The sequence below is a fragment of the Salvia splendens genome, chromosome 18 (assembly GCF_004379255.2).
Source record: "Salvia splendens isolate huo1 chromosome 18, SspV2, whole genome shotgun sequence".
In the NCBI taxonomy this organism is placed as follows: Eukaryota; Viridiplantae; Streptophyta; class Magnoliopsida; order Lamiales; family Lamiaceae; genus Salvia; species Salvia splendens.
In genome coordinates this window covers 19,159,421-19,183,944 of record NC_056049.1, presented here as the reverse complement: position 1 = coordinate 19,183,944, position 24,524 = coordinate 19,159,421, and the positions used below count along the sequence as shown (strand labels likewise).

General features: G+C 38.4%; 3 protein-coding genes and 1 long non-coding RNA gene across 12 annotated transcripts; 1 reads left to right on the top strand and 3 right to left on the bottom strand.

The window, feature by feature from the left end:
• Positions 1–561: 561 nt before the first annotated feature.
• LOC121777205 (phosphatidate cytidylyltransferase 1-like) lies at positions 562–4,678 on the top strand. Of its 8 annotated transcripts, none has more exons than XM_042174384.1 (12): positions 562–697; positions 1,141–1,257; positions 1,411–1,664; positions 1,767–1,922; positions 1,980–2,135; positions 2,434–2,590; positions 2,704–2,751; positions 3,278–3,364; positions 3,532–3,660; positions 3,784–3,840; positions 4,217–4,300; positions 4,370–4,678. In XM_042174384.1, exons 3-12 carry the CDS (start codon positions 1,510–1,512, stop codon positions 4,448–4,450), a joined length of 1,110 nt encoding a protein of 369 aa, XP_042030318.1. In that variant the 5' UTR covers positions 562–697; positions 1,141–1,257; positions 1,411–1,509; the 3' UTR covers positions 4,451–4,678. The 8 variants fall into 8 exon arrangements, with proteins under 8 accessions (XP_042030318.1, XP_042030317.1, XP_042030319.1 ...); XM_042174383.1 differs by having other exon boundaries at positions 624–769; XM_042174385.1 differs by lacking the exons at positions 562–697; positions 1,141–1,257 and having other exon boundaries at positions 1,620–1,664; positions 1,767–1,863; positions 1,994–2,135.
• A 5,194-nt stretch (positions 4,679–9,872) lies between these two features.
• Positions 9,873–13,247, bottom strand: LOC121777204 (magnesium transporter MRS2-I-like). Of its 2 annotated transcripts, XM_042174382.1 has the most exons (11): positions 12,821–13,246; positions 12,579–12,608; positions 12,030–12,177; positions 11,705–11,826; positions 11,315–11,389; positions 10,791–11,015; positions 10,675–10,719; positions 10,501–10,545; positions 10,379–10,408; positions 10,179–10,298; positions 9,873–10,088 (listed from the first exon to the last, which is right to left on the bottom strand). In XM_042174382.1, exons 1-11 carry the CDS (start codon positions 13,076–13,078, stop codon positions 10,002–10,004), a joined length of 1,185 nt encoding a protein of 394 aa, XP_042030316.1. In that variant the 5' UTR covers positions 13,079–13,246; the 3' UTR covers positions 9,873–10,001. The 2 variants fall into 2 exon arrangements, 1 of the variants encoding a protein (XP_042030316.1); XR_006045406.1 differs by lacking the exon at positions 9,873–10,088 and having other exon boundaries at positions 10,225–10,298; positions 10,501–10,594; positions 12,821–13,247.
• A 2,183-nt stretch (positions 13,248–15,430) lies between these two features.
• Positions 15,431–21,005, bottom strand: LOC121777133. The gene is made up of 2 exons (XR_006045377.1): positions 18,319–21,005; positions 15,431–15,718 (listed from the first exon to the last, which is right to left on the bottom strand). It is a non-coding gene; the product is annotated as an uncharacterized LOC121777133 (long non-coding RNA).
• Positions 21,006–22,729: 1,724 nt separating this feature from the next.
• Positions 22,730–24,151, bottom strand: LOC121777871 (auxin-responsive protein IAA14-like). The gene is made up of 5 exons (XM_042175211.1): positions 23,781–24,151; positions 23,485–23,708; positions 23,250–23,388; positions 23,114–23,175; positions 22,730–23,030 (listed from the first exon to the last, which is right to left on the bottom strand). The coding sequence occupies exons 1-5, from the start codon at positions 24,005–24,007 to the stop codon at positions 22,993–22,995; spliced, it is 690 nt and encodes a 229-aa protein (XP_042031145.1). The 5' UTR covers positions 24,008–24,151; the 3' UTR covers positions 22,730–22,992.
• Positions 24,152–24,524: the final 373 nt, after the last annotated feature.

Sequence of the window (24,524 nt, the reverse complement as noted above, 5' to 3'; positions counted from 1 at the left end):
GATTTGGATACAGCCGCGGCACAGTTGGGGGGCTCAGACGCGGGCTCAGATCCCGCAGATTTGGGTGTCCTGGATAGCGGCGGCGACGACAGCCACGAGGAGTGAGGCGGAGGCAGTTTTTTTTTTAAATTAATGTAATTTTTTTAATTAATGTACTTTTTTTAATTTTAATATTATTATTGAATTTTCCCGTATCTGTGTCGTAAATTTAATTCCGTATTTTGTGTGATTGTTAATTATTTATTTTTTATAATTTTGTTTATTGTGGCTGAGCTATGGCTGGCCTATTACTTGTCTAGTTGGTTGTCCTGATGATGTGGCAGAAGGAGTTTTTAGTGCTGCTGATGTGGCAGGAGGAGTTTGTGCCTGAGCTATGGCTGGCCGAAAATCATTGGAGATGCTTTAATAATAATATGGACCCACGTTCCACTAACACTACTTCCCTTTTACTTTTTTTCCTTCTCTCTTACTTTATCAATTCTATATTAAAAGTTATGCCAAATGATCTATTTTTTTGACGGTGGGAGGACTAATTTTACTTCACAAGCTGAAAATCATTTAAAAAAATAGTGTTTAAATTACAAATTAAATAGTAGTACTATTACTCTCCTACACCTTCCGAAAGAATTGCCAAACTCTCACTTCAGAAAAAAATCAGAAATTTCCCCCAAAATTTTCCGCAGTTTCTGAAAACAAGGTAAGAAGATGGTGGTCGCCCTGTAATCTACCCCGTTTCTTCCTATTCTCTTTTAGTCAGAATTTGTTGGAGGTAAATCCTTCAGCTCACAAGAAATGTTTGCATGCATTCCAGCTGGGCTTTTCTCGAATTTTGTACTAACAATTTACTAGGACTTCTGTTTTTTCTCATAAAGATGCAAACTTTATATGCTGGATTCTTCAACTGCTAGTTGCTACTATACTCGTGCATCGCAGAATTTGATTTTCGGTTATTAGATATCTATAGTTGTTTATGTTGGTTGTTTTCATCATCTCAGAGTTTGTGATTTTGTTGATACATCTTCATATTTTTTATTCTACTCTCTTAATGTTATCTGTTACTTAGATAGAAGTAGTTAATATACAGGAAGAGCTGATAGAATCAGGACTACTAATTGAGCTGTGCTTGTTTTCTTTTGGCAGTGTTTATGTTTGCTTAACATATCTCGTGGGATTTTAAGGCCCTGAGAAATATGCAAAAGGATCCAGGCCCCATCTACACCTACTGCGCGATTACGTCGGCGCAAAGGTTCCACTGAGGTCAGTTAATCTTTTATGGACAATACGTCGATGGAAATGGTTCTTTGCTATGTCGAATGTAGAAGTTTTTCAACTTGGAGTAGTTTATCTTTTTGACTGCATATCGAAAGTTACGTTTTTGAAAAGCCACATTGCTTTTGCGTGATACTCTAGGCCCTTCCGGAAGTTGATAAATCCAATGGCGACAATCTGCTTGTTAATGACCGTAACAAGTACAAGTTGTTTTTGATCCGCACATACTCAACTGTTTGGATGATTGGAGGATTCGCCTTCGTAATATACATGGGGCACCTGTATATCTGGGCAATGGTGGTAGTTATCCAGATTTTCATGGCCAAGGAGCTGTTCAATTTACTTAGGAGAGCATCTGAAGACAGGCGCCTTCCGGGATTCAGGATCTTAAATTGGTGTGATACTTTGTTTCACAACGGACTCTTATGTTCTGTGTTCTTGTTTGATACTTTGTGTTTCTTCCGGGACTATTTTTAAGATTTTCTTCGATGTTTCAGGCACTTTTTCTTCACAGCGATGTTATTTGTGTACGGTCGCATTCTCAGTCAGAGGCTTGTGAACACTGTTGCATCAGACAAAGTTTTGTATAAACTTGTGAGCAAATTTATCAAGTATCACATGGTTACGTGTTATTTCTTGTATATTGCAGTTAGGTACAAAAGTCTTGGTTCTATGTGTCTCCATATTGTCATCCACTAATGAAATCTTAGTTTGGTGAATTCAGGCTCCGTGTGGTTCATTCTTACACTGAAGAAGAAGATGTACAAGTATCAATTTAGCCAATTTGCATGGACACATATGATCCTGATTGTGGTGTTCACTCAGTCAGCATTTACCGTAGCAAATATCTTTGAAGGAATTTTCTGGTAATATCATTTCATTTGTCCTGTTTAGCATTTTAATCACACCATATTATGCGAAATTATGTTGATCATATTCAGTTAAACAATATACCTCATTTTATATTGGTCCTCTTCGGTAGCTTTTTCATTGAAGCTTCTTTCTGGATTCCTTTTTTGCATGCTTGATTTTTCCATTCTTGGCAACTCCTCTTGCTAGCTCTAATAATTGGTCCCGACAAGAAGATATGCTGAGATCTGATGTTTACATCATTGGAAATTGACTTGGATAAAGAACTTCAGATGCAGATTGGCAATTGTGCAGGTTCCTTCTTCCAGCATCGCTTATCATTATCAACGATGTTGCTGCTTATATTTTCGGGTTTTTCTTTGGGAAAACTCCTTTAATCAAGCTATTGCCAAAGAAAACATGGGAGGGTTTCATCGGAGCATCTGTTGCTACTGTCATTTCAGCCTTCTTCGTAAGCATCAATCCATCTAACAGACAAAGTGAAAAATCTATTTGTTAATTTATACTTGGTTTCAACGTCCAATACTATAATTCACAAGAATTTTTTTTTCACTTGCTTTCCAGCTTGCTAATGTATTGGGCCACTTTCAATGGTTGACCTGCCCAAGAAAGGTACTCCCTCCGTTCCTTGTTAATAGAGGCATTTCTTTTCGGCACGGAGTTTAAGAATAGTGTGTTAAATGGATGGTGAAAAAAGTAAGAGAGAGTAAAGTAAGAGAGATGAAGAGAGAATAAAGTAAAAAGAAGAATTACTTTTTGCTAAAAATAGAAATGACTCAATTAACTTGGAACTTCCCAAAATAGAAAAATGACTCTATTAACATGGAACGGAGGGAGTAATTGTTAGCTTATAGTATTCAACTTAATATTTAAATTCATTTTTTGCCGTTGTAAATTTTTCTTTGGGAACAAAATCTGTCGTGTTGTCCAATTGCTGGAATGGTATTCTTGTTAATAAGGTGATATAGCCATATTTACTTGCAAACAACATTCCAAATGGTCTCATAAGTATTAGACATCAGACTGTTTTTCCTGTGAAAGAGTCTGATAGCGTTTTTTTAATCTATATGTTTATCCTCATCCTCGTCATAGTCGAAATGAAAACCTAGCGTGTCTTTCAATTTCTGATGATATGTAGGATTTATCATCTGGCTGGCTTCACTGTGATCCTGGTACACTGTTTAAACCCGAGGAGTTCACTCTGCCAGAGTGGTTTCCTGAATGGGTAAGTATTTCTTCCTCATCGGATTATTGGATTAGCCTTCCTGCAGTCAAATGAGCACCATGAAATTCGTAACAATCTTTTATTGCTACTATCATGTACACATTTTATATTTCTGACATTTTTAGACAATATTGTGCTGTAACATATTCACTTTAATATGTTCACAGTTCTCATGGAAAGAGATTTCCATTTTGCCAGTACAATGGCATGCTCTCTGCCTTGGTTTCTTTGCATCGATTATAGCACCTTTTGGAGGCTTTTTCGCTAGCGGCTTCAAAAGGGCGTTCAATATCAAGGTTTGATATCATTTTGTTTCTAAGCTCCGAACTAACGTATGTATAATGTTCATTTTATCAAAGATTAACTAATAAAGTCCAATAGTTCTTTGATACCTTATTGCTTCTGTTTTCCTTTTTTAGGATTTTGGTGACAGCATTCCTGGTCACGGTGGGATTACTGACAGAATGGACTGCCAGGTGAATTTATCACGAAATACACGTAGGGGTAGTGATGCCGCTGGGCTGGAAAACACCGGTTCTGGTTCCATGGAAGGTACAACCGGAACAGGCCGGTGCAGTTCCAGTTCAAAACCAGCATTCTCTTTTTTTCGGTTTTAACTGAACCCCCAATTCATGGTTCGAAATTTTTTGAACCATAGCTGGACCACCTATTTCATGGTTCCGGTTCGGCCTGGAACCGCGGTCAATGGTCCAGTTCTGGTTTAACCCCTGACCAAATCTGTTTTTTTAATAAATAAAAATTAATCTTTTTTTTATTTATTTTGGTGACAACTCTCGATTCAAAAATCGCTCCAAACTATTTTGAGGAGGTGGATATATTTTGTTTACACAGATGGTGATGGCTGTTTTGGCGTACATCTATCACCAGTCATTTGTTGTGCCACAGAACTTAACACTGGAGATTATCATTGATCAGGTAAAGTGATGCATAATGTTTTGCCATCACGCGTGATTGTGAATGATCTATCTTGTCGTGTTGGTGTAGATAATGATGAACCTCAGCTACGAGGAGCAACGAGATTTGTACGCACAACTTGGGCTGATGATAGCCATCGGAGAATCCTGAAGCCGTTAGCCGGTATGTGGAGATTTCTGAATATGAATAAAATTGACATTGTGTCTTTTTTTCTCTACCCTTTTTGCTTTTGTAGGACAGAAAATAGTAGTATAGATAGGCATGCACAAGGGTCAGAAACCGCCGGTTCCGGGCCCGAACCGGCGGGTCAAGGGTCGAGATATCCATGAACCTGAACCGGCCCGCCTAGCTCCCGGCGGTTCCGGTTCCGGTTAAAAAAACGGCGGTTTACGCGGCGGTTCAAAACCGCCGGTTTTCGGCTTGAATCGCCGGTTCGACGATTTTTTTTTTATTTTTTTTTTGCATTTTTCAACTTTTCAATTTTAATCAAATTACATTACACTTTTCAAGTTTGTTTTTGTATGAAATGTGAGTAAATAAAATTGAAAAAAATACGGCTAAAGTTGCAATTTTATTGAAATAGCATGTTTACAAATTACACGTTACAAGTTACAACAATTACAAATTGAAAACATAATGCGGTCTTGAAGTCTTAAACAAAATTTAAATACAAATGAGACTACTAGTGAAGAACTAATTACAAATGACAAGAAACGACGTTGAAGTTCTTAAACGTATAAGTGTATTATATATATACTCTTAACCGGCGAAGAAGATCTTTCTACATAACTAAATTAAGGACACCTTTAGCAATTCAACTTTAAATGTTGAGTTTCGTCTAACAATCAACAATTATAGTAGAATTGTCAAAAGTTTCCCTCATTTAGCTGTATAGAGAAATATATTTCATCGACTAGAGTATATACAAATACAATTATGTAATTGTATTTGCATATTTTTAAAGTAGGAATTAATGGGAAAAAAAAGAAATAAAAGAAAAAGGACTTGAGCTCAACTTAAATTAAAAATTTAAGTTGAGGTGCCTATGTATCCCAATTGCTCATTTTGCATTAGGGAATCAAAGTCCACGTAGTTCTCTTATCTTACTTACCTATTTGGCTTGGCCGGCGGCGGTTGACGGTTGGCCTAATCTTCATCCCCGGTGAATTCATCTTGTGATCCCTCTTGATGATCATTCCAATCATTTTCTTGTTCTCGGACGTCAGCTTTGGCCCAATTATCAAGTAACATCACGACTTCCATATTTTTCGCCGAGAGCTTACTTCTTGATTCATCCAAAACGCGCGAGCCAACACTAAAAGCGGACTCGACGGCGACGGTGGAAGCCGGAACAGAACAAATCTCCTTGGCCATTGAAGCAAGGATGGGAAAATCTTTCTCGTGGGTTCCCCACCAATCGAGGACGTCGATTTGGGCGGGAGGAGTAGGACCTTCATCACCAAAGGAAAAGAGTGATTCAAAATATAAATCTAATTCACTGACCATACCTGAGGACCTTCCGCCGGTGCTGTAGTTGTATAGGTCGGCTAGTTGGGATTGCGCGTCGGGGTCATCATAATCGGCTTGAAATGCAAAGCCATAGTTATGTTGTGGAGGAGGGGGTCTTCTGACTTGGTGAGTGGTGTTATACTTGGTTTCATATTCGGTGTAGAGAGAGCGCAAGTTATACTCGAGGTTTTGTTGCACAACTGACCGGTCCGGGAGGTTTATTTGAAAGGTTTCTGAGAGGTCGACTCCAAATTCGTCGCTGGTATCCGATTGGATTGCTTGAAGGGGACCAAGATCAATTGAACTCAAATTGTTATAATAAAAATCTAAAATTCTAGTGGTACCTGCTAATTTCCATTTTGGATCCAATACCTTTGCAATAAAAAACACGTTAGGAATCTCACTGAAATACTTGAGCCATTTTTCAATCATATAATACAAAACGCACATTAACTTGGGAGAAGAGGAAGCATTTTTCATTGCAGTTTTAAAACCAAGGGATATGTACATGCAATGCTCCAAAACACGAACAGCAGTGCAATAATAAACACCCGACAATTCAACAGTAGCATTTTTGAAATATTTGAACAATTTAAATAAAGCCAAACTGTTATCCCAACAACTATGCGAAAGATATAAATCACGTTAGGGGTTAGTTCTATAAAAATCACATAAAGCATCTTTATGTGTCAAAGTAGAATTCAGACAATCATATGTCGAATTCCATCTATGAGACACATCCATAGTAAAATTCGTGTACCTGACATTCTTTTGATGGCAATATTTCTTCCATGCTTTGCCAATAGGTGGCTTTTGATGGATTAATCTAACTGCATTTCTAATAGGAGAAACATGCTTTTGCCATAATTCAAGTGCATCCTGTACACATAAATTTAAAATATGGCAAATGCATCTTTGATGAAAATACTTACCTCCAATTACCGGTGTACAAGCCGCAATCAAATCGGCAATACTTGCGGTGTTGGCAGTTGCATTATCAAAACCAATAGAAAATATCTTGTTGCATAACTGAAACTCATTCAACACTTGTATAATCAAAGAAGCAATTTCGGGTGCAGTGTGTGGACTTTCAAATTCTCTAAAACCAATTAAACGCTTGTTCAAAGTCCAACTGTTGTCCACAAAGTGAACCGTAATACCCATGTATGAATGACGGTTAAAACAATCCGTCTAAACATCTGAGCAAATGTTCACCCTGTGGCCCATGTTAACTAAATAACGTGACAATTCTACCTTTTTCTCCAAGCACTGCCGAACGGTAGATCGTTGCACGATCATTCTACCTATTCTTTTGATTGCTACATTCAACCCACTTTGCATAGTAACCTCAAAACTTTTGTCATCAAAAACATTAAAGGGCATATGCTTCATAGCCTCCCATCTAGTCATTGTATCATCAAAATTCTTTTTATCATATTTAAATAGAGGCGCACCTGACGAACCCGAGCCGGCGGGTTGGAAGTTTAGTTGGCTTTGGGTAGAGGCAGTGCCGCATTCTACCGGATGCTTTGCCACTAAATGGCGACGGAGGGTGCCATATCCACCACCGGCGGACCATTTGTACACTTTATCGCAATAATTGCAGTAAACATGAAAGTCCGAAGTCTCTTCTTGAGAGTTCGGATCGTGAGGACTTGGAATCACCACCGGGACCTTCTTGTAGTGTTTGATAAAAATGTCCGATTTCAAAGCTTTTGCCGTGTTAGTGGGTGCAGGGGGAGGCATCTCCTCATTTCCGTCGGTGCTAGAAGGAATACGAGAATGCGATCTATCCTCGTTGTTGTCCGAGTCCGACGATATAGTAACGTCGAACTCCTCATCTTGTTGGGAACGACCTCCCCTACCCCCACCTTGTTGCATTTCAGCAAGTAGCATGGCGGTCCTATGATCTTCTTCCATCTACAAATATTATGTACGTAGAAGTTAAAAGTATGAACACAAAAAAAATTTAATGAAATTTTGTGCATGTGAATTGGAAAACAAATTTTTCATTACTTACTTGCATGCGTTCGGCTGCCAATCGGGAAACCTCTTCCATAACATCGTCGTCGAGATTTTGAGGGACGCGTAGTGCTTTGATCTTGGGCTATTCCCTTGCCCCGATCACCACGTCCCGATCCACCACGAGAAGAAGACATATTGAATATATTGATAAATGAAAAGTAATATGGACTTGGAATGAAATATGTATGAAGTATAAAAGAAGTGGTAAATTATGAGCACAACAAATATAGTAGTGAGTAGAAAGTGTAGAATTAAACTTGCGCAATTAGAGAGAATGAGGAGAGAATAGAGAAATGGAGATTGTGAATGAAATTCCGAAAGTTCAAGGAATGGGGCAAGGAATAATGAAGGAGAAGTGGGGTATTTATAGGAGTAAAATTGGATGGAAAAAAAAATTTGAAATTTTGAAATCTGCCGTGAACCGCCGGTTTACCGCCGAAACCGGCGGTTCAACCCTAAACCGGCGGGCCGTCCACGGTTTGCGTCAGAAAACCGCCGGTTTCTGACCGAAAACCGGCGGTTTATGACCGATTTTGCAGGCCTAAACACTGACCCTACGACCTAGCCTCTGAAAAGTTGCCGGAACCGTCGGAAACCGGCTCCCGAACCGCCGGTTTACCCCTCAACCCGACGGTTTACCCCGCAAACCGCCGGTTCCAACGGCTATCCTAAACCCCTACGCGAACCCTACGAACCCCTAACCTACGAAACACTGTTCGACCCTTTGAACCGGCGGTTCGAACCGCCGAACCGCCGGTTCACGGTTCAATATATTGCCGAACCTGAACCGGCCCTTCCGACCCTTCAACCCGCCTGCCGGTTCAAACCGCCGGTTCCGGGCCCGGTTCTGGTTCATGAACCGGCGGGCCCGAACCGGCGGTTAACCGGTGGGCGGGCCGGTTTGTGCATGCCTAGATATAGTCTTCAGAAATTGTCTATCTGCTTTCTCTGCGCCAATGGAAAAAATCAACAAAACATGATTCTTTTCTTATGTTTAATTTCATTCCATATCTCTATTTTGGTCTCCAATTTTTATAGTACAGTACATATTTAACTTTTAATCCATCAAACTTACCGCATTTTGGATAATACTTCAATTATTTATGCAGTATTATACAATCATAAAGGATTAATTGCTGCTAAAATCACTAGATTTTTTATGATTTGATCCTGAAATCAAGTTGCCCCAAAATCGAAGGCGATTTAGCAAAAGAGGAAAGTAGAAAGCGATGCATCAATATGTAATTCACTAGAGATAATTCGTAATACTTAATACAAATACTATATACACAAATCAAAAGGTTATAGAATCAATGCATTACTATTAAACCATTATAATGCAAATTAACTTATTTGAGCAATTAATTACTCCTTCCGTCCTACTAAAGATAACATTTTTGTCTCACTCAAGAGTCCTTCCGTCCAAATCTGGAGAGGCCAAAGTTCACTCTCTATATTTGAAAATAAATATCTCTCTTTCCACATTAAAATATTCAATTACTTTTTTCTATTTACTTACTCCACTTAACAACTTCTAAAATCTCATGTCACTTAAGATGTAGACATCTTGAGTGGGACGAAGGTAGTAATTTTTAACACTTTTTTACTTCCAAAAACAAATGCCTTGTTCTGACTAGCCAAAAAATAATGCAGATAATATTCAAGAATATTCATTTACATTTTCTATAACTGAGACAAAATAAAAAGAAACATACTTCCTCCGTTCTATAGTGGTGCAGTCATTTTGCCATTTTGATATACTTCATAGTGGTGAAGTCATTTTCCTTTTTAATAAAAATCAACATAGTTCTTCTCACATATTTTACTCTCTTACTCTATTCTCTCTTTATGACTCTGTCTTTTTCATTTCTTATTTTATTCTTCCTTTACTTTACTCACTTATCACAAATTTTCTTAAATCGCATGCTGAAAAGAAACGACTCCACTATGTGGAACGGAGGGAGTAGTTTATTTTGAGGGAAATCTTGCGGTGTTCGAATAGCAGCAGTGTTTGACTGTTGAAAAAGAAACTAATATGTAATCTAAAATTACGAACTTAATAAATTGCGTTCTCTCTCCCTCATCAAGATTTGAGGAGACGGAAAAATGTAATCTAAATAGACCCAGAAATGAAAACCTTGGCTGCTCCAAATTTGGACGATTCGACTCAAGATCCGACTAGCCCTTTGTAGCGCGCGTAAGACATTATAAGAACAAAAAGAACCGCACAAAAAATCCCCGTGCAGATGACCACCTGTGAGCATCAGGCAGATATAGTCTGAGTGTAGTGAACAGCAACAATCGCATCCATCTAATGATAAACAATCTGATCCTCACTACTCACCCATTTAAACATGTATCCATGATCATCGTTCCATGTGTATGGAATGTTCATACCGAAAATTCCAGCTACCAATGAGTAAATGGATAAGGACACGGTTCCAGTGCTCAGAAATAGTTCCAACTGGCATAAGAAATGAAAATTATGAGCATTGTGGCAAGGAGTCAAGAATGAATGATTAGATTGAATCTGCTAAGACGGACCTGAATGAGCTGGTTTCGATGATTATCAAGCTGCCAAGAGGTGCATAATCAAGATTTAGATTAGTAGATATTCTTAGAAGAAAAAAAAGGCATATCAAGCACCACATTTGTCACTTTTTTACCTGGATATTGATATAATCTTCGGTGTTATCAATGTATTCACGCAGCTGAATAAAAGGCAGGAAAGTTATCAGAAACTAATCCATGTAATGCTACCTGGAAAACCATTATAATACAAAATTTTAAAAGATGATGTTTTTCAAAGAACAAGTGTAATGGTTAAATGGTTAACATACCGTGGTCAATTTGTTCAACGTGCCATCAATTTGCATGAAGTAGGCCTGTAAAACAGATAGTAAGTCGTCCATCATTTTCTTATGAGGCCCGAGGGGAGTGCGGTATGCCAAATTACCTCAAGAAGCATTTCAAGTTCCTCAACGTCATTTTCATCCCCACGCATGGTTGCTATACTTGCCCTACTGGCCTTGGATATCTTGGAGCCTATTGTCGGGGATGCAAGGAACCAACTAGCTGCACCCGAGCCACTCACAGGTGATGCTCCAGCCATCTTCCTCGATAAGTAAAGGTCAGCCATATCATCGTCATCATCCAAAAGTTGTTCCAATTCATCTCGCACCTTTGGAATGATAAAGGATAAGTCTATGAGGAGTAATAAATAAAATATCAACATTAAAAGAAAAGTTTAAGAAAAATATAAACAACGCATAAAAAAAGGCTAGGCATAACCAACAGAAAGTGATATTTTCAATGAACTTCTCTTGATTTAGATTTGCAAACATTTCTTTCTGAGACAAAAAAGTGCATTAAAGTAGAAGAGGATTATATGTCATTGTTCAAGGCAGTGCAATCAACTAAAGAATACAAGGAAAAAATGAAGTTCCTTCATGCTAAACAAAAAGGTAAGGGAGGTTCTACCTTTTGCACACGAGCAGTCAACCGAGTCATTTGACTCTTCAACTTCCGTACTCGGTCTAGATTACGGCTACTAATCTGGAAACAAATTGGAAACAGAAAATGCAGTTGAAAGTAATCCATAAAGAAATGGGGAAGTCATCGTCCATAAAGAAATGGGGAAGTCATCGTCCATAAAGGATATGTGTGTCAATTACTAAATAAACTAAAACTAAGCGAGATTAAGTAAAATCAATTAAATAAGCAGGTTGTGCAAGAAAGACCAGTCACAGTTCCAATATATCTACATGGAAGAAAAAAGAATTTTGCCACATCACAATTATAGAAGCCTACTCTAATGTGTGCGGTTAGATTGCACATCTTCTCAATTTATGAAACACAAATATAAATTACCTTTGACGTAAGCATATCCAAAGCTGGGTAAACTGCACTCTCCAATTCAATTGTGCGGGCAGAAAGGAAACTACAAATAGCTTCCAATGCCACCTCAAGGGCCCGAAACTCAAATGGAGAATCTGTAATTTCCAGTGAGCCTATCAGGATTTACACAATATTTCATTGTAAAGACAAAAGGCAAAAAAAGAATGTGCAGAGAGATGTAAAGAAAAAGGCCAAAAGGAATATGCAGAGAGAAGAGAAACTGCATGCAGACCCAGTGCTACATTAATGAAGGAAAACTACACTTCCCACTTATGCAAAACAATAATTTAGTATATACCATCTTCTTCACCAGTCTCATCATGCTGTGCTAGTAACTCCTTGCCATCACCACTAATTTCTCGATTATCAGTTAGTGGTTTTAATCGCCTTCGAAGGTCTTCTACTATTGGAACAACATTATCATCCATTGGATCACGAAGCAAAACCTAGAATAATTATTTTCAAATTGTGTCAGATATAACTGAAACATCATAACACTCCCAAGAGGCATTTCACTATTTTAGTTGATTATCATGATTCATGATACTAAAGCAAAATCACCTGGTTCCAACCCAATATAAGGTAATTTCTTCTGCAGCTATGCTTGATCCGAAGATATAAAAACTAAGTTTAAACTAATTCAACTGTAATCCTGCTCAAGCAACACACACTTGAGATAAATAGCGTATGAAATCCTAAAACTCTGATCCTACTTCTCATCTAGTACTATACTGGTTATAGTTAATTGATTTGGTTCAAACTAATAAACAATAACAATTCGACAAAGTAAAATACAGGAGTAAAGGATTTGAAACAAGAGTAGGAAAAAGAAGAAACAAAACCTCACCTCTTCAGACGTGATTATAGCCTTGATATGCTGCACCAATAGAAACAAAATTTATAAGCTCACTGAGAAAAAACAAATCCGAATGAAAATTACTGAAATTCAACAAGTACTCCTAATTGTCAGAGTTGAGAAAAATCAATCGATTAATAGGAATAAAAAATAAAAACTCCAATCAACAATCACAGAAAACCCCCAAACAAAATCAATTAAAAAAAGAAATTACGAAAAGCGTAGAATCATACTTCCAAATTGAGAACAATGGCTCGCTCGCGGCCGAGGATGGTGGAGGGGTAAGACAAGAGGGGGTCGAGAATGCGAAGATCACGAGCGTGTATTTGGACGCGATGCATGATCGCGTACTTGTCGACGTCGAGAACGACTTCCTGGCCGGAGGAATCAAGCAGGATCCAGCTGCGTGACCCGCTGCCCTTCTTCTTCAACCCGCCCACCGCATTCAGAGGATCCGCCGGCACAACGTACCCTCCGTCTCGACCCGTCATTTTCTAATTCACATCACAATACCAGCCGCAATTTTCGCCGGAATTTCACACAATCCTGTGATTTTAATCGGCGTTCATGAATTTGAGACTACTGTTCACTACTGGTGTGTGTGTGTGTGTGTGTGTGTTTGGGGAAGGAAAGAGGGGAGAAAAAAAAGACTAATACTAATTAAAAACTCTAATTAGGTCAACTACTCCCTTAATCGTGAATTAGGGCATTACTAATCACACTCATTTTTTAACTTCCCATATTCAAATGAAATCAGCAAATCTTATCTTATATTCGCATAATCCGTTACACAATTCATAAATCTTATGTATATCTTATTTTTTTAATCGTTTTTAAGACTATATCTCAAAGAGTGAACTATAATACGTTTTTGGATAATCAGGGTTTAACTTTAGCAGTATTTAAAGCAAAAAATATTATTAACAGATAGTCGTTGATATTGATGAAATTTCATTTGGAATACTTTTGTATTGTTTACAAATTATTGTCTTTTCTCAGCGTTTTTTTTTCATTTTTTTTTATTGTCAATTTTATCAATATTATCGAAATTCATCTTTAGCCTCTATTTACACAAATGAAAACTAATTGTGAGAGAGCTGAAATTATAGAAAGAAACTGAATGAAAAATACCAAAGAATTGGCTTGAGAAAAAAAGGAGAAAATTTTAAAATCAATAGTACAGATAGTAAAAGAAAAAAAAATGTCAAAAAATGTCTTACATAAATATAGTTTTAAGTTAGGTTAATGAGTTGTACTAATAGTTTTAAAAAATATTACAAAATATATTTTTTGTGTGATTTTTTGTACTCCGGTATGGTAAAATTTTGTATGTCTAATATTTTTTCTGTGTCCACTCATGTCTCGTCATATGTTTCCTTCACTCTATATGTGATTCTGCTTTCTGTTGTTTGAATCGAGTTGCTTCGTGTTCGCCTTAGCTTTGTTTGAGACAGACTCACTCTTCTGCTCTTCACCCCGTATTGAGAAAAAAAAAAAGAAAAAAAATGAAATAAGAGGAAGAAAATAAAACACCACACATTGGGGACTTAAATTGGGCTCGTCTAATGATAATTGTGTCCAATTAAAAGCTTGGGCCATCTTAATTGTACAAACTACTGGAAGCTTAATTCACTTCAAAAGTTGGTCCATATGAGAGATTGTGCAACAAAATGATACCCAATTGAGGCCTAGACAATTGAATGCCTTTTGTTAATAATTAGAGCATTATTCTTAATTCTTACAAATAAATTACTTCCACACTAGTATTGGATGCAGTTAAAGCATCACTATATTTAGAGATATAATGATGGTTAACATACTATTTCAGATGCTACGTGCTAGGATGATTGATGAAAATGATCCAAGGTAATCCCCACATTTTATTTGATGATTTTTCATGAATTGATTAAATTTGAATTTGTTTGGCTCTCTTATTCTTCAATTACTTACTTGTATGTATTATCAATTTTGTCATACTATAAATAATCTACTACTAATACTATCAAAATTTTTAATTATGCTAAAGATGTCACACCACTTGATGAACTAACGTCTGCATATATGTTTTTCAATGGGGAGTACTACATGGAGACAAGTAAAAATGAATACTCCATATCCACGTTTTTTTAAGTCTTTCCCTTATTAATTGTCACATTATTTTTACAAATTTTGATAGTGAATCTCGTATTCTACTAACTCATTTACTCATATTTTATTATAATACTAACTTCGTCCTAAAATAGAAGTCATATTTAGTATGAGTACGTATTTTAGGAATGTTAAAAAAAGTGAATTGAATAAGTTAGTGGATTATAAGTCTCACTCATACTCCTGTACATTAGTTTTATAAATAAATGTGAGTGTAATAAGTTAATGGAATGTAGCCTACTTACTATTTATGATAAAAGTGAAATGTGACTCTTATTGTGAGACGGACTGAAATGAAAAAATGTGACTTTTATTGTGGGACGGAGGTAGTACTAATATATTTTATTTGTCCTATTAAATATGAAAAGTTTTCCTTTTTTATATTGTCTCACTAAAAATGGCGTATGTCTATAAATAGAAACAACACATCTCTACTTTATTCTTTCTACACTTATCTCACAAAACAACACTACATGAATCTCATGTCGAAAAATAAATGTTTCAGATTTAGTGGGGCAAGGAAATATAAAAATATGGTCATGTGTGACGCCTCGGGCTTTAATCCTCGTTATCTTGATTAATTCGGATTTATTAGCTCGATTTTTTTTCTCGTGTAGAGGGCGTAGAATTTCCATTGTATTTTCCGGCGTTGAAACAAATCAAGCTTATTGAAAGAAATTGAGTACAAAGAAGAGTTTCAAGCACAAAAGTAATTTGGATACTTTTATTGAGAAAAAAGTGAGTACATACAACTTACTTTACATCCAATTGCTAAATGAAGAAAAATACTACACCATTCTTGAGCTCTAACTTCAAGTTTTACATGAAAATGGAAGTGCATCTTCCTATCTACCCTAAACTAGAATGGATGAGAAGATAAGACAAATGGTGATCAACAAATCTTTTTTCTTCCTTCTCCATCTTCCTCGGTCTTGGTTCCACCATCATTCCCACAAGATTCCCAACCTTGGATAGCCTTGTACCTACAAGAGTTACACCAAAGAGGGGGTTAGAAGTTGAAACACGAATAAAGAGGAGAAAGGGCAAGCTTCATTAGGAGATAAAGTATAGTAAGGAGCTACATATGTCACGACCCAATTCTCATTAAGGATAACAAGGATGGGTGATTCGCGACTAATGGGGGATTAAAGAAGCGAGGATAGAAAAGGGGTAAAATCTGAAGAACTTGTCGAAGGACAAATGTGATATTACCAAAATAACAGTCGAGTATTTGGTACAATCTCAAAATAGAGTGTTTGATATGTCAACTGAATCAGAGTTCAATGATGAGACAATACTATTCTCATTCAACAAAACACAGCGGAATAGGTCCCAACTGAACGACTTCGTGTATGAAGACACGAATCGTCGAGATATCCACAAGCTTATTTAATAGCATCGACTCCGATCAATCTTTACTCCATCCTGACATTCAACCTGCACGTTTATAAATACATGCAGGGCTGAGTACAGGAGTACTTAGTGGACACATGCCGAAAACAAAACATACAATATAAGTTGTCATCCATCCACAGTATCACCCGGGGGTTTTTCTTAAAAGGCCCGAGCATACTAAATTCTTTTGTGATCTTAAAAGTCCGACTGCAGTCTAAGTTCTTTTGTATTCTGCCATGTCTGAGAAACTAGTGTGTCGTGAAGGTGGCCACCTTCAACGAGCACCCTCGCCGGCCAACCTCTCTCTAGGATGGCTTACAGCTCTTGTGCACATAATTCCGAATAGGATTTGCGGTCCTATTGGGAACCGAATTCGTTACTAACCTTTTGGCATCGCCAAAAGTCTCGGCATATAGCCCTATCAGACAGGTCTCAAAAACAAATATTTTCTGGCATGACAACAACTTTAAAAGAGATGATCACATTCTCATTTTTCAGAAAAGATATTTCATACTTCAAAACATTTTCTTTATATCCACACTATAGTGCTGGATATTAAAAGAAAGCCCATCTCTTGTGCTTATCTTCACTTAAGTTCCTCGTTGGGCCTCACTTGCCCCTGAATATTTTTCTCCCTTGAAAATAGCTTAACACGCTAATTAGCACTTGAACTATTTCTCTGAAAAAGAATGCATGCATCCTATAGGATAACATCTATCTCTTAGTCTCGGCTTATAGGATTTCTCTTTAAATCCTAACTTGGCTTTACTGCTCTGCAGCACTTAATTATTTTCTTTACTTCCTTTGGAGAAATTCTATTTTCTCAAATAATATGGATTCTTAAAATCCCTCCTTAAACTCCTTTTTCTTTGGATTTTTCTTAAGGCTTCTTAAGACCTCTTAAGGCCGCCCATGGCGTCGCGGGGCGACGCCGGTCAGCCCTCGCTTCTCCGCCTTAAAATTTTCCATCCTCGGGAACTCAATAATTTACTCGGAAATTAATTTAGCTACAAGCTCAATTTCTTAAATTAATTCCACTCCAAAATATACACTTTTTCCAAGTCCACCAATTAAATTTCCGGCCCAAACAAATTAATCCATTCCCCTTCTCCTTTTCTTTTATTTACTTCTGGGCCCACTTCACTTTATTAAGGAAATGGCCCAACTGAAACAATTAAAGTGGCCCAACTAATTAATTTCTGGCCCAATTCTCTTGAATTAATTTGGTGGCCCAAATCCTCAATGTAATTAAAGTGGCCCACTTTCAACAATTCAAATTGAGGCATATTTGTAAGCTAGCCGGCCCACTTCATTACTAAATTTATTGTGCCCATTTAATTTTATTTAACACACCAAGGCCCAACATACTTGGTCCAATAAGGATCCAATACCCCATCCCTCTTCGGTCAATACCCCCCTCCCCCTTTCTTCCCCACATTTCTCAAAAGTCCAATTCCAGAAGAGGGTTTCTTTCCCCAAATTGGGAACCACACGGTCTCACCCCTACTCCCTTCATCGGAGAAATCGCGCCTCCTCTGACGGAAAATCCGGAGTCCCATCGGCGGTTGCTCCCTTCTCCGTCGTTTTCTCTCTCTCTTCCGTCGAGCTTGGTAGTCCAACGCGCGAGGCTGCCGCTTGCGGCGTCGCTCGGCGTCGACCCCAGCAGTTCGCCGCCTCGTCGGCTGCTCCTCCGTCGAATCCCTGCTGCGCCGGTTCTTCTTCCCGCCGACGAGGCTCCCGCGGCCTCCGACGGAGTTACCGACGCGGAGGAGGCATCGCCTCTCTCGCTCTCCTCCTATCCGACGAAATCGCCGTCCGACGCTCGGCTCTCGCATCAGCTCCTTCCATCGAGCTCTCCGTCGGACAGCCCTTCATTCTAAAGCTAAGTCACATCCCCCTTTCCCCTTTCACCATTGCGTGATTTATTCCAAGGTTGAGTTTGGACAGTAGCTTGCTATTGTTTTTGTTATATCAATCCTTGTTCCTATGATTATTGTGCTTTGAGGGGAAGTTGGCAATAACTTGTTGTTTATCTCAAGTCGTTCAATGTTGAGGGGGGGGGGGGGGGGGGGTTCTCCCTACTGTGATTGCCTCTAAACTGTGATGAATCTTATTGAGCAATTCTAGGTTCTTGTGCTATCGATCGTTCTATATGATGCAAGGAGTGTGATGGTTTTGAGGGAATTACCTCGCTGAACTCTTTCGGTTCCTTGGCTGCCCTTCTATTGCCGTTGCTCCGCACCGCCGCTCCTTACTCCGTTGTGCTTCCCTGCCTTGCGGGAATTTTGGCAGAAAAACAAGAGTGTGGAGTGGGGAGGGAGGCGGTGGTATTTATAGGCAAAGAGCCTTGGCCTCTTGTGGCAGAACCTTGGGCATTGGAGCTCCCATTTTAGCTCTAAGCTCCTTCTCCTTTTGAGTTATATGTTTAAGGGAATCCTACCCATTTGGTGAAATCCTTGGGGCTGCCCTTTTGACCATTTTTGCAGCCTACACGGCTGACCTATGTAGCTCCTTACTGTGCTCTATCTCTTAATGAAGCTTGCCTTTCTCCCCTTTATCTGTGTTCCAATTCCTAACCCCCTTTTTTGTGAAATTTTTTAGGTACAGGGGCTGCCTCTTCTTGGAGCTACATGGAGCACAAATCAAGAAGGAAGTAGATGGGGAAATGGAAGAGAATCTTTCCTTGCACCACTTTGGTTTCTATACCATTTTAGGACACTCTCTAGAATTCTATTACTAGAGGTGGAAGAATGGATGATGTAATGTAGATGTGTACAGTCTCCATCACTTGTATAGTATGTACTACTAATGTCTTTAAAATTTCATGAATTTGTATCCCACAAATTGTTCTTTCAACAAAAGTATACCATTTACTTTCCTATTTTGCACCAATACTCTTGCAACTTGTTTCTCTCCCCAAAGTATTTAATTTATTCCGACGTCGGGAATTACAACGAAAAATTCTACGCCCTCTAAACGAGAATTAATCGAGCTAATAAATTTGGATTAATCAAATTAGGAGGATTAAAACCCGGGGCGTCACAACATAGGTCAGCCGTGTAGGCTGCAAAAAAAATTGGTCAAAGGGCAGCCCCAAGGATTTCACCAAAGGGGTAGGATTCCCTTAAACATGTAACTCAAAAGGTGGCTGGAGATTGTAGCCAAAATTAGGAGTTCAATGCCCCAAATCCCTGCCACAAGAAGCCAAGGCTTTTGCCTATAAATACCACCATCTCCTTCCCCACTCCACACTCATATTCTGCCAGTTTCTCAAGGCAGGAGAGTGCAGCGGAGTAAGGAGCAGCGGTGCGGAGCAGCGGCAGTAGGAAGGGCAGTCGAGAACCGAGAGGGATCACCAAGCAAGGTAAACCCTCGACAACACCCTCCTTGCATCATATAGAATGATCGGATAGCACAAGAACATAGAACTCCTCATAAGATCCCCACAACTAGTATGAGAATGGAACAGTAGGCATATGTAAAATCATAACAATAGTAGCCAAGGATCAGCTCCAGGAAACAATTCCCCCACCAAAAGTCACAGCTTTAAACCAAAGAGCAAATGGAACTCTCAATCAAATAACAATAAATAAAAGGGGAAGGGGAGTGGGACTTAGCTTGGTCGACGGGGCAACGGAGAGCACGGGGGGGAATCAACGGAACCCGGCGCCCGTCGGGGCGGCGCTTCGCCAGAACGAGGCAGAAGAGGCGACGCCTCCCCCAAATCGGTAACCTCGCCGTAAGGGAAGAGAACCGGCAGTGAGGGGCCGGTCGGCAATGGCGAGGTGACGGAAGAAAATGCCGCTGCGGTAATTTCTCTGTTTAGGGAAAATTTGGGGGAATCCCTAAGATTTAAATTTTGAGGAATAGAATTCGGGGAGAAGAGACAGAGGCCGACTCCGGAGCAGCGACATGGAGGAGGCGCAAATTCGCCGATGAAGGGGGTAGGGGACGCTGTGGTACTGTGCAATCTGGGGATTTCTTTTTGTTGGAGAATTAAAATGTGTAAAATTGAGGAGGACGTATTAAAGGAGGGAGAGAAAAAGCTCGATTTGAGGAAGATCGGAGCCATTCCGGGCGTGAATTCGCCGGAGAGCTCGAGAAAAAGGAAAAGGGGCGTGAGGGAGAGGAGTATGCTGTGCATTGTGGAAGAAGAGAGAAATTAAAAGAATTAGAATGGGAGAGAGAGATAATCACGTACTGAAGAAAGGAAAAGGGAAGGAAAGTGGCTTGGGCCACTTTAATTAATTTCGAAAATGGGCCTTTTGAGAGAAGAATGGGCCGAAAATAAATTAGGAAGAATGGGTTGTCCTCAATTAAATTATGTGCCAAGAGATTTTATTTGAATGGCTACTTAATTAAACTAGTGGACTTGGGGAACTAATTGTGGAGTGGAATTAATTTAAGAAATTGAGCTTGAAGCTTAATTAATTCCCGAATAAATTATTGAGTTCCCGAAGATGGAAAATTTTAAGACGGAGAAGCGAGGGCCGACCGGCGTCGCCCCGCGACGCCATGGGCGGCCTTAAGAAAAATCCGAAGAAGAACGAAATTAAGGAGGGATTTTAAGAAATCCATATTTATTAAGAGAAAATAGAATTTCTCCAAAAGAAGTAAAGAGAATGATTAAGTACTGCAGAGCAGTAAAGCCGAGTTAGGATTTAAAGAGAAATCCTAAAAGCCGAGATTAAGATGTAGGTGTTATCCTATGGGATGCATGCATTCTTTTCTCAGGAGAAATAATTCAAGTATTGATTAGCGTCTACGCTATTTATTTCTAAAGGAATTTGTTCAAGGGGCAAGAGAGGCCGAACGAGGAATTGTTAATTGGAGATAAGCATAACAGGTGGGCTTTTCTTTTAATATCTAGCACTATAGTGTGGATATAAGGCAAATGTTTTGAAGTTATGAAATATCTTTTCTCAAAAATGAAGATGTGATCATCTCTTTTAAAGTTGTTGTCACGCCATAAAATATTTGTTTTTGAGACCTGTCTGTGAGGGCTATATGCCGAGAGTTTGGCGATGCCAAAAGTTTAGTAACGAATTCGGTTCCCAATAGGACCGCAAATCCTATTCGGAATGACGTGCACGAGCGCTGTGAGCCATCCTAGAGAGAGGTTGGCCGGCGAGGGTGTTCGTTGAAGGTGGCCACCTTCAACGGCACATTAGATACTCAGACAGGGAGGGAATACCAAGAACTTAGACTGATCAGTCGGACTTTTAAGATCACAAAAGAATTTAGTATGCTCGGGCCTTTTTAAGAAAAACCCCGTGTGATACTGTTGATGGGTGACAACTTATATATGTATGTTTTGTTTTCGACGCGTGTCCACTGAGTACTCATGTACTCAGCCCTGCATGTATTTCTAAATGTGCAGGTTGAACGCCCAGAGAGGGGAAAATTGATCGGAGTTGATACTACTAAATAATCGTGTGGATTCCTAGGCGATTCGTGTCTTCATACACGAAGTCGTTCAGTAGGGACCTATTCCGCTGTGTTTTGTCAATTGAGAATAGTAAAGTCTCATCATCGAACTCTGATTCAGTTGACTTGTTGAATGACTTTATTTCTTGAGAGTTTGTAAGTGAATACTTGACACTTATTTGGTGATATCAATCAGTTGGCCTTCAGGCAAGTTCTTCAGATTCTACCCCTTTTCTATCCCCGCTTCTTTAATCCCTCATTAGTCGCGAACCACCCATTCTTGTTATCCTTAACGAGAATTGGGTCGTGACATCATGACACTAACCTTTTCAACTCATTTTCTTTTACTTTTTTTAAATTCGTGTTGGATCAGAGTGTGATACATATTGAGAGGCAGTGAAGTATTTTTTTTAGAATAAGTATAAATAAAATTAAAACTGTATATTAATGATTTAATGTTGAGTACTAGCTATTTCAGTGTTTCTTCGCTTTAGAGATTTATATACATTCAAATGGCAAGTAACAAATCCCTTAACTCCTTAAGTTGGGTGCCAAACTACTATCTAAAATTCAAGTAAATATTACTATTAAATAGACATTGCCCCCATACTCGTATTGTAGAATATATCAGTTTTTTGAAATAAAATATTATGTCACAAAATGTGTGAATGTGTTGTCAGATTGTTATGTTTCGATATATTATGGCATTTTTGCGCAAATATTGAAGGTTAAATATTAGGTCAATTTTTTTTCATAATTTAATACACAAAACAATTTATTGTATATGCAACAAAACACATACATTTTCTCCCGACCACCCTAATGCATGATTAAATTCCCGCTCATCAAAGACAACCCTAATTGACTAACATTCATAAATATATAAACTAACAATCATTCTAAATATATTAAAAAACTAGGAGGAACAAGAATAATTAATGCATGCTACCGAATAAAATATAGAATGCCAGGAATAGTCCCATGAACATTCACATGGCCATGTTTCCTTCAGCAACCTAACCAGTCTAGTGGCTACAATTATCATCAAATAATAATGCTCAAAAAAACAATATAGAATATCGAGTAATTAACAAGTCACGTAGACGATTTTGTATGTTTAAATTAAATAAAAGACAAACACAACTGTGAGTCTGTGACAGCCAAGACAATAATTTAGTAACAATTTAAACAATCCAAAATGAGCCATAAAATTTAATTATAACAAACCAGACAACAGATAGTGCGTTTGCTTCTTGTCTAATACATAAATTTGTCCATAAAATTTCATATCTATATTCTACTACAATATTATAAGACAGACAATAATTCATCGAAAAACTAATAAAATTACAAGAAACGAAAAATAAGGATACATAATTGGAACTTGCCGATCCATCAAACCAAGTAGTTTAATTTACTATTACACAATATTCCATCAGCATCTGTTCTTGCATTTCTCCATGGCTCTTGGTGCTAAATATTGATAATAATAATAATAACAATATTCAGTGACGAAACTAGAAATTTAAAATAGAAATATGACGAGTGTAACGTACCTAATCCTATAGCCTCGGATCCTTTCATAATTCGGAGACGCTTGCATGAATCAACAAACATCCTAAAAAAATTATATCATCAATAAAGATTGTTGAAAATATAGATGTATAACATATCATAAATTAAAAAACTTACTCCCATGGAACATCACCAACAAGCATCCAATCACCATCCTTATCTTCATAACTAGGCACATATTCTGAACTGTTTAATAGATCCATCAATTTCCTCTCATTCATGAAGTCTATGATCATTCCTTCGGTCCCATAATTCCCTACCAAAATCAAATAATTAAAAATAATAATAATAATAATAAAAAGTATAGTTAGTTTTTGTTGATTTATTTGAAGGTGCGGTTTGTTACCCTTACCCAAAGCGAAGGAACTGAACATTTTGGCTAAGGCATCAGAGAGCTCTTGGTAGCTTTTATACATCTTCAAATCCACCTTACGGAGGTACGGCGCGCCGTCCATCGACACCTTCACGAAGGCGGCGCCGCCGCTGCATGCCGCCTTCTCCGACTCCTCACTCTTCTGGTGGCTCATTATGTTCTTCCGAAACGCCCTCACCGGCGGCCATCCCACCACCTGAGCCCTAGAATTCAATTAAATCAAATCAAATGCTCCAAAAATTCAGTTAGACACGGCGCGATCTCGGAAATCTCACTTGGAGGGAGGCTTGATGTTGATGTGATCCTTGGGAGGGAGCATAGCTTTCTCTTTGGAAGAATTCTGCATGTTTTCCTTCAGATCCAGAGCATCAGATTCGTTTGATTGAAGTTTCAATTTGAGATCGATCGTCTCGGAAAAGCCTCTTTTCCCCGTGCTCTTCACGGTGGCGCCGGGCAGGCCGAGGCAGAGCTCGGTCGCCTTCAGATTCAGGCCGACTTCCATTCTCGCAACCGTCGTCGCCGCCGGTTTCTTCGTCTCCTCCTATATGCCCTTGCGTTTTTTTTTCTCTTGGATTGGCTGTAGAAAAATGTGCGTGTTTGTATTAATAATAATTTTGGGATGGAGCAAGAGCAAATGTGTGAGTCCGGGATGTTTATATATACATATATAATATAGCTGCAGACGATCAAGTTCCGAGGAATCGCGTGCTGCCACGTGGTGTTTTGATCATCTTGGATCAAGAGCATTTTGTTGAGATAATGATTGTTAGTTACTTTAATTACTGAAAATATAAAGGTTAAATAATTCCTAAATCCTCAGCCTTTTCTGATGTTATGAAATGACATATTTGGTGCTTCAATTATTTACTTTAGTTGTAGAAGATATGAATGATGTTTTTGTACGATTTATGTCTAATTATAAATTAATATTTTTAATATTTTATAAGTCGTGCATTAAAATATATATCGTTTTAGAAAAAAATAAATTTTAAAAGATGGAGATAGTATGTTTTAATATT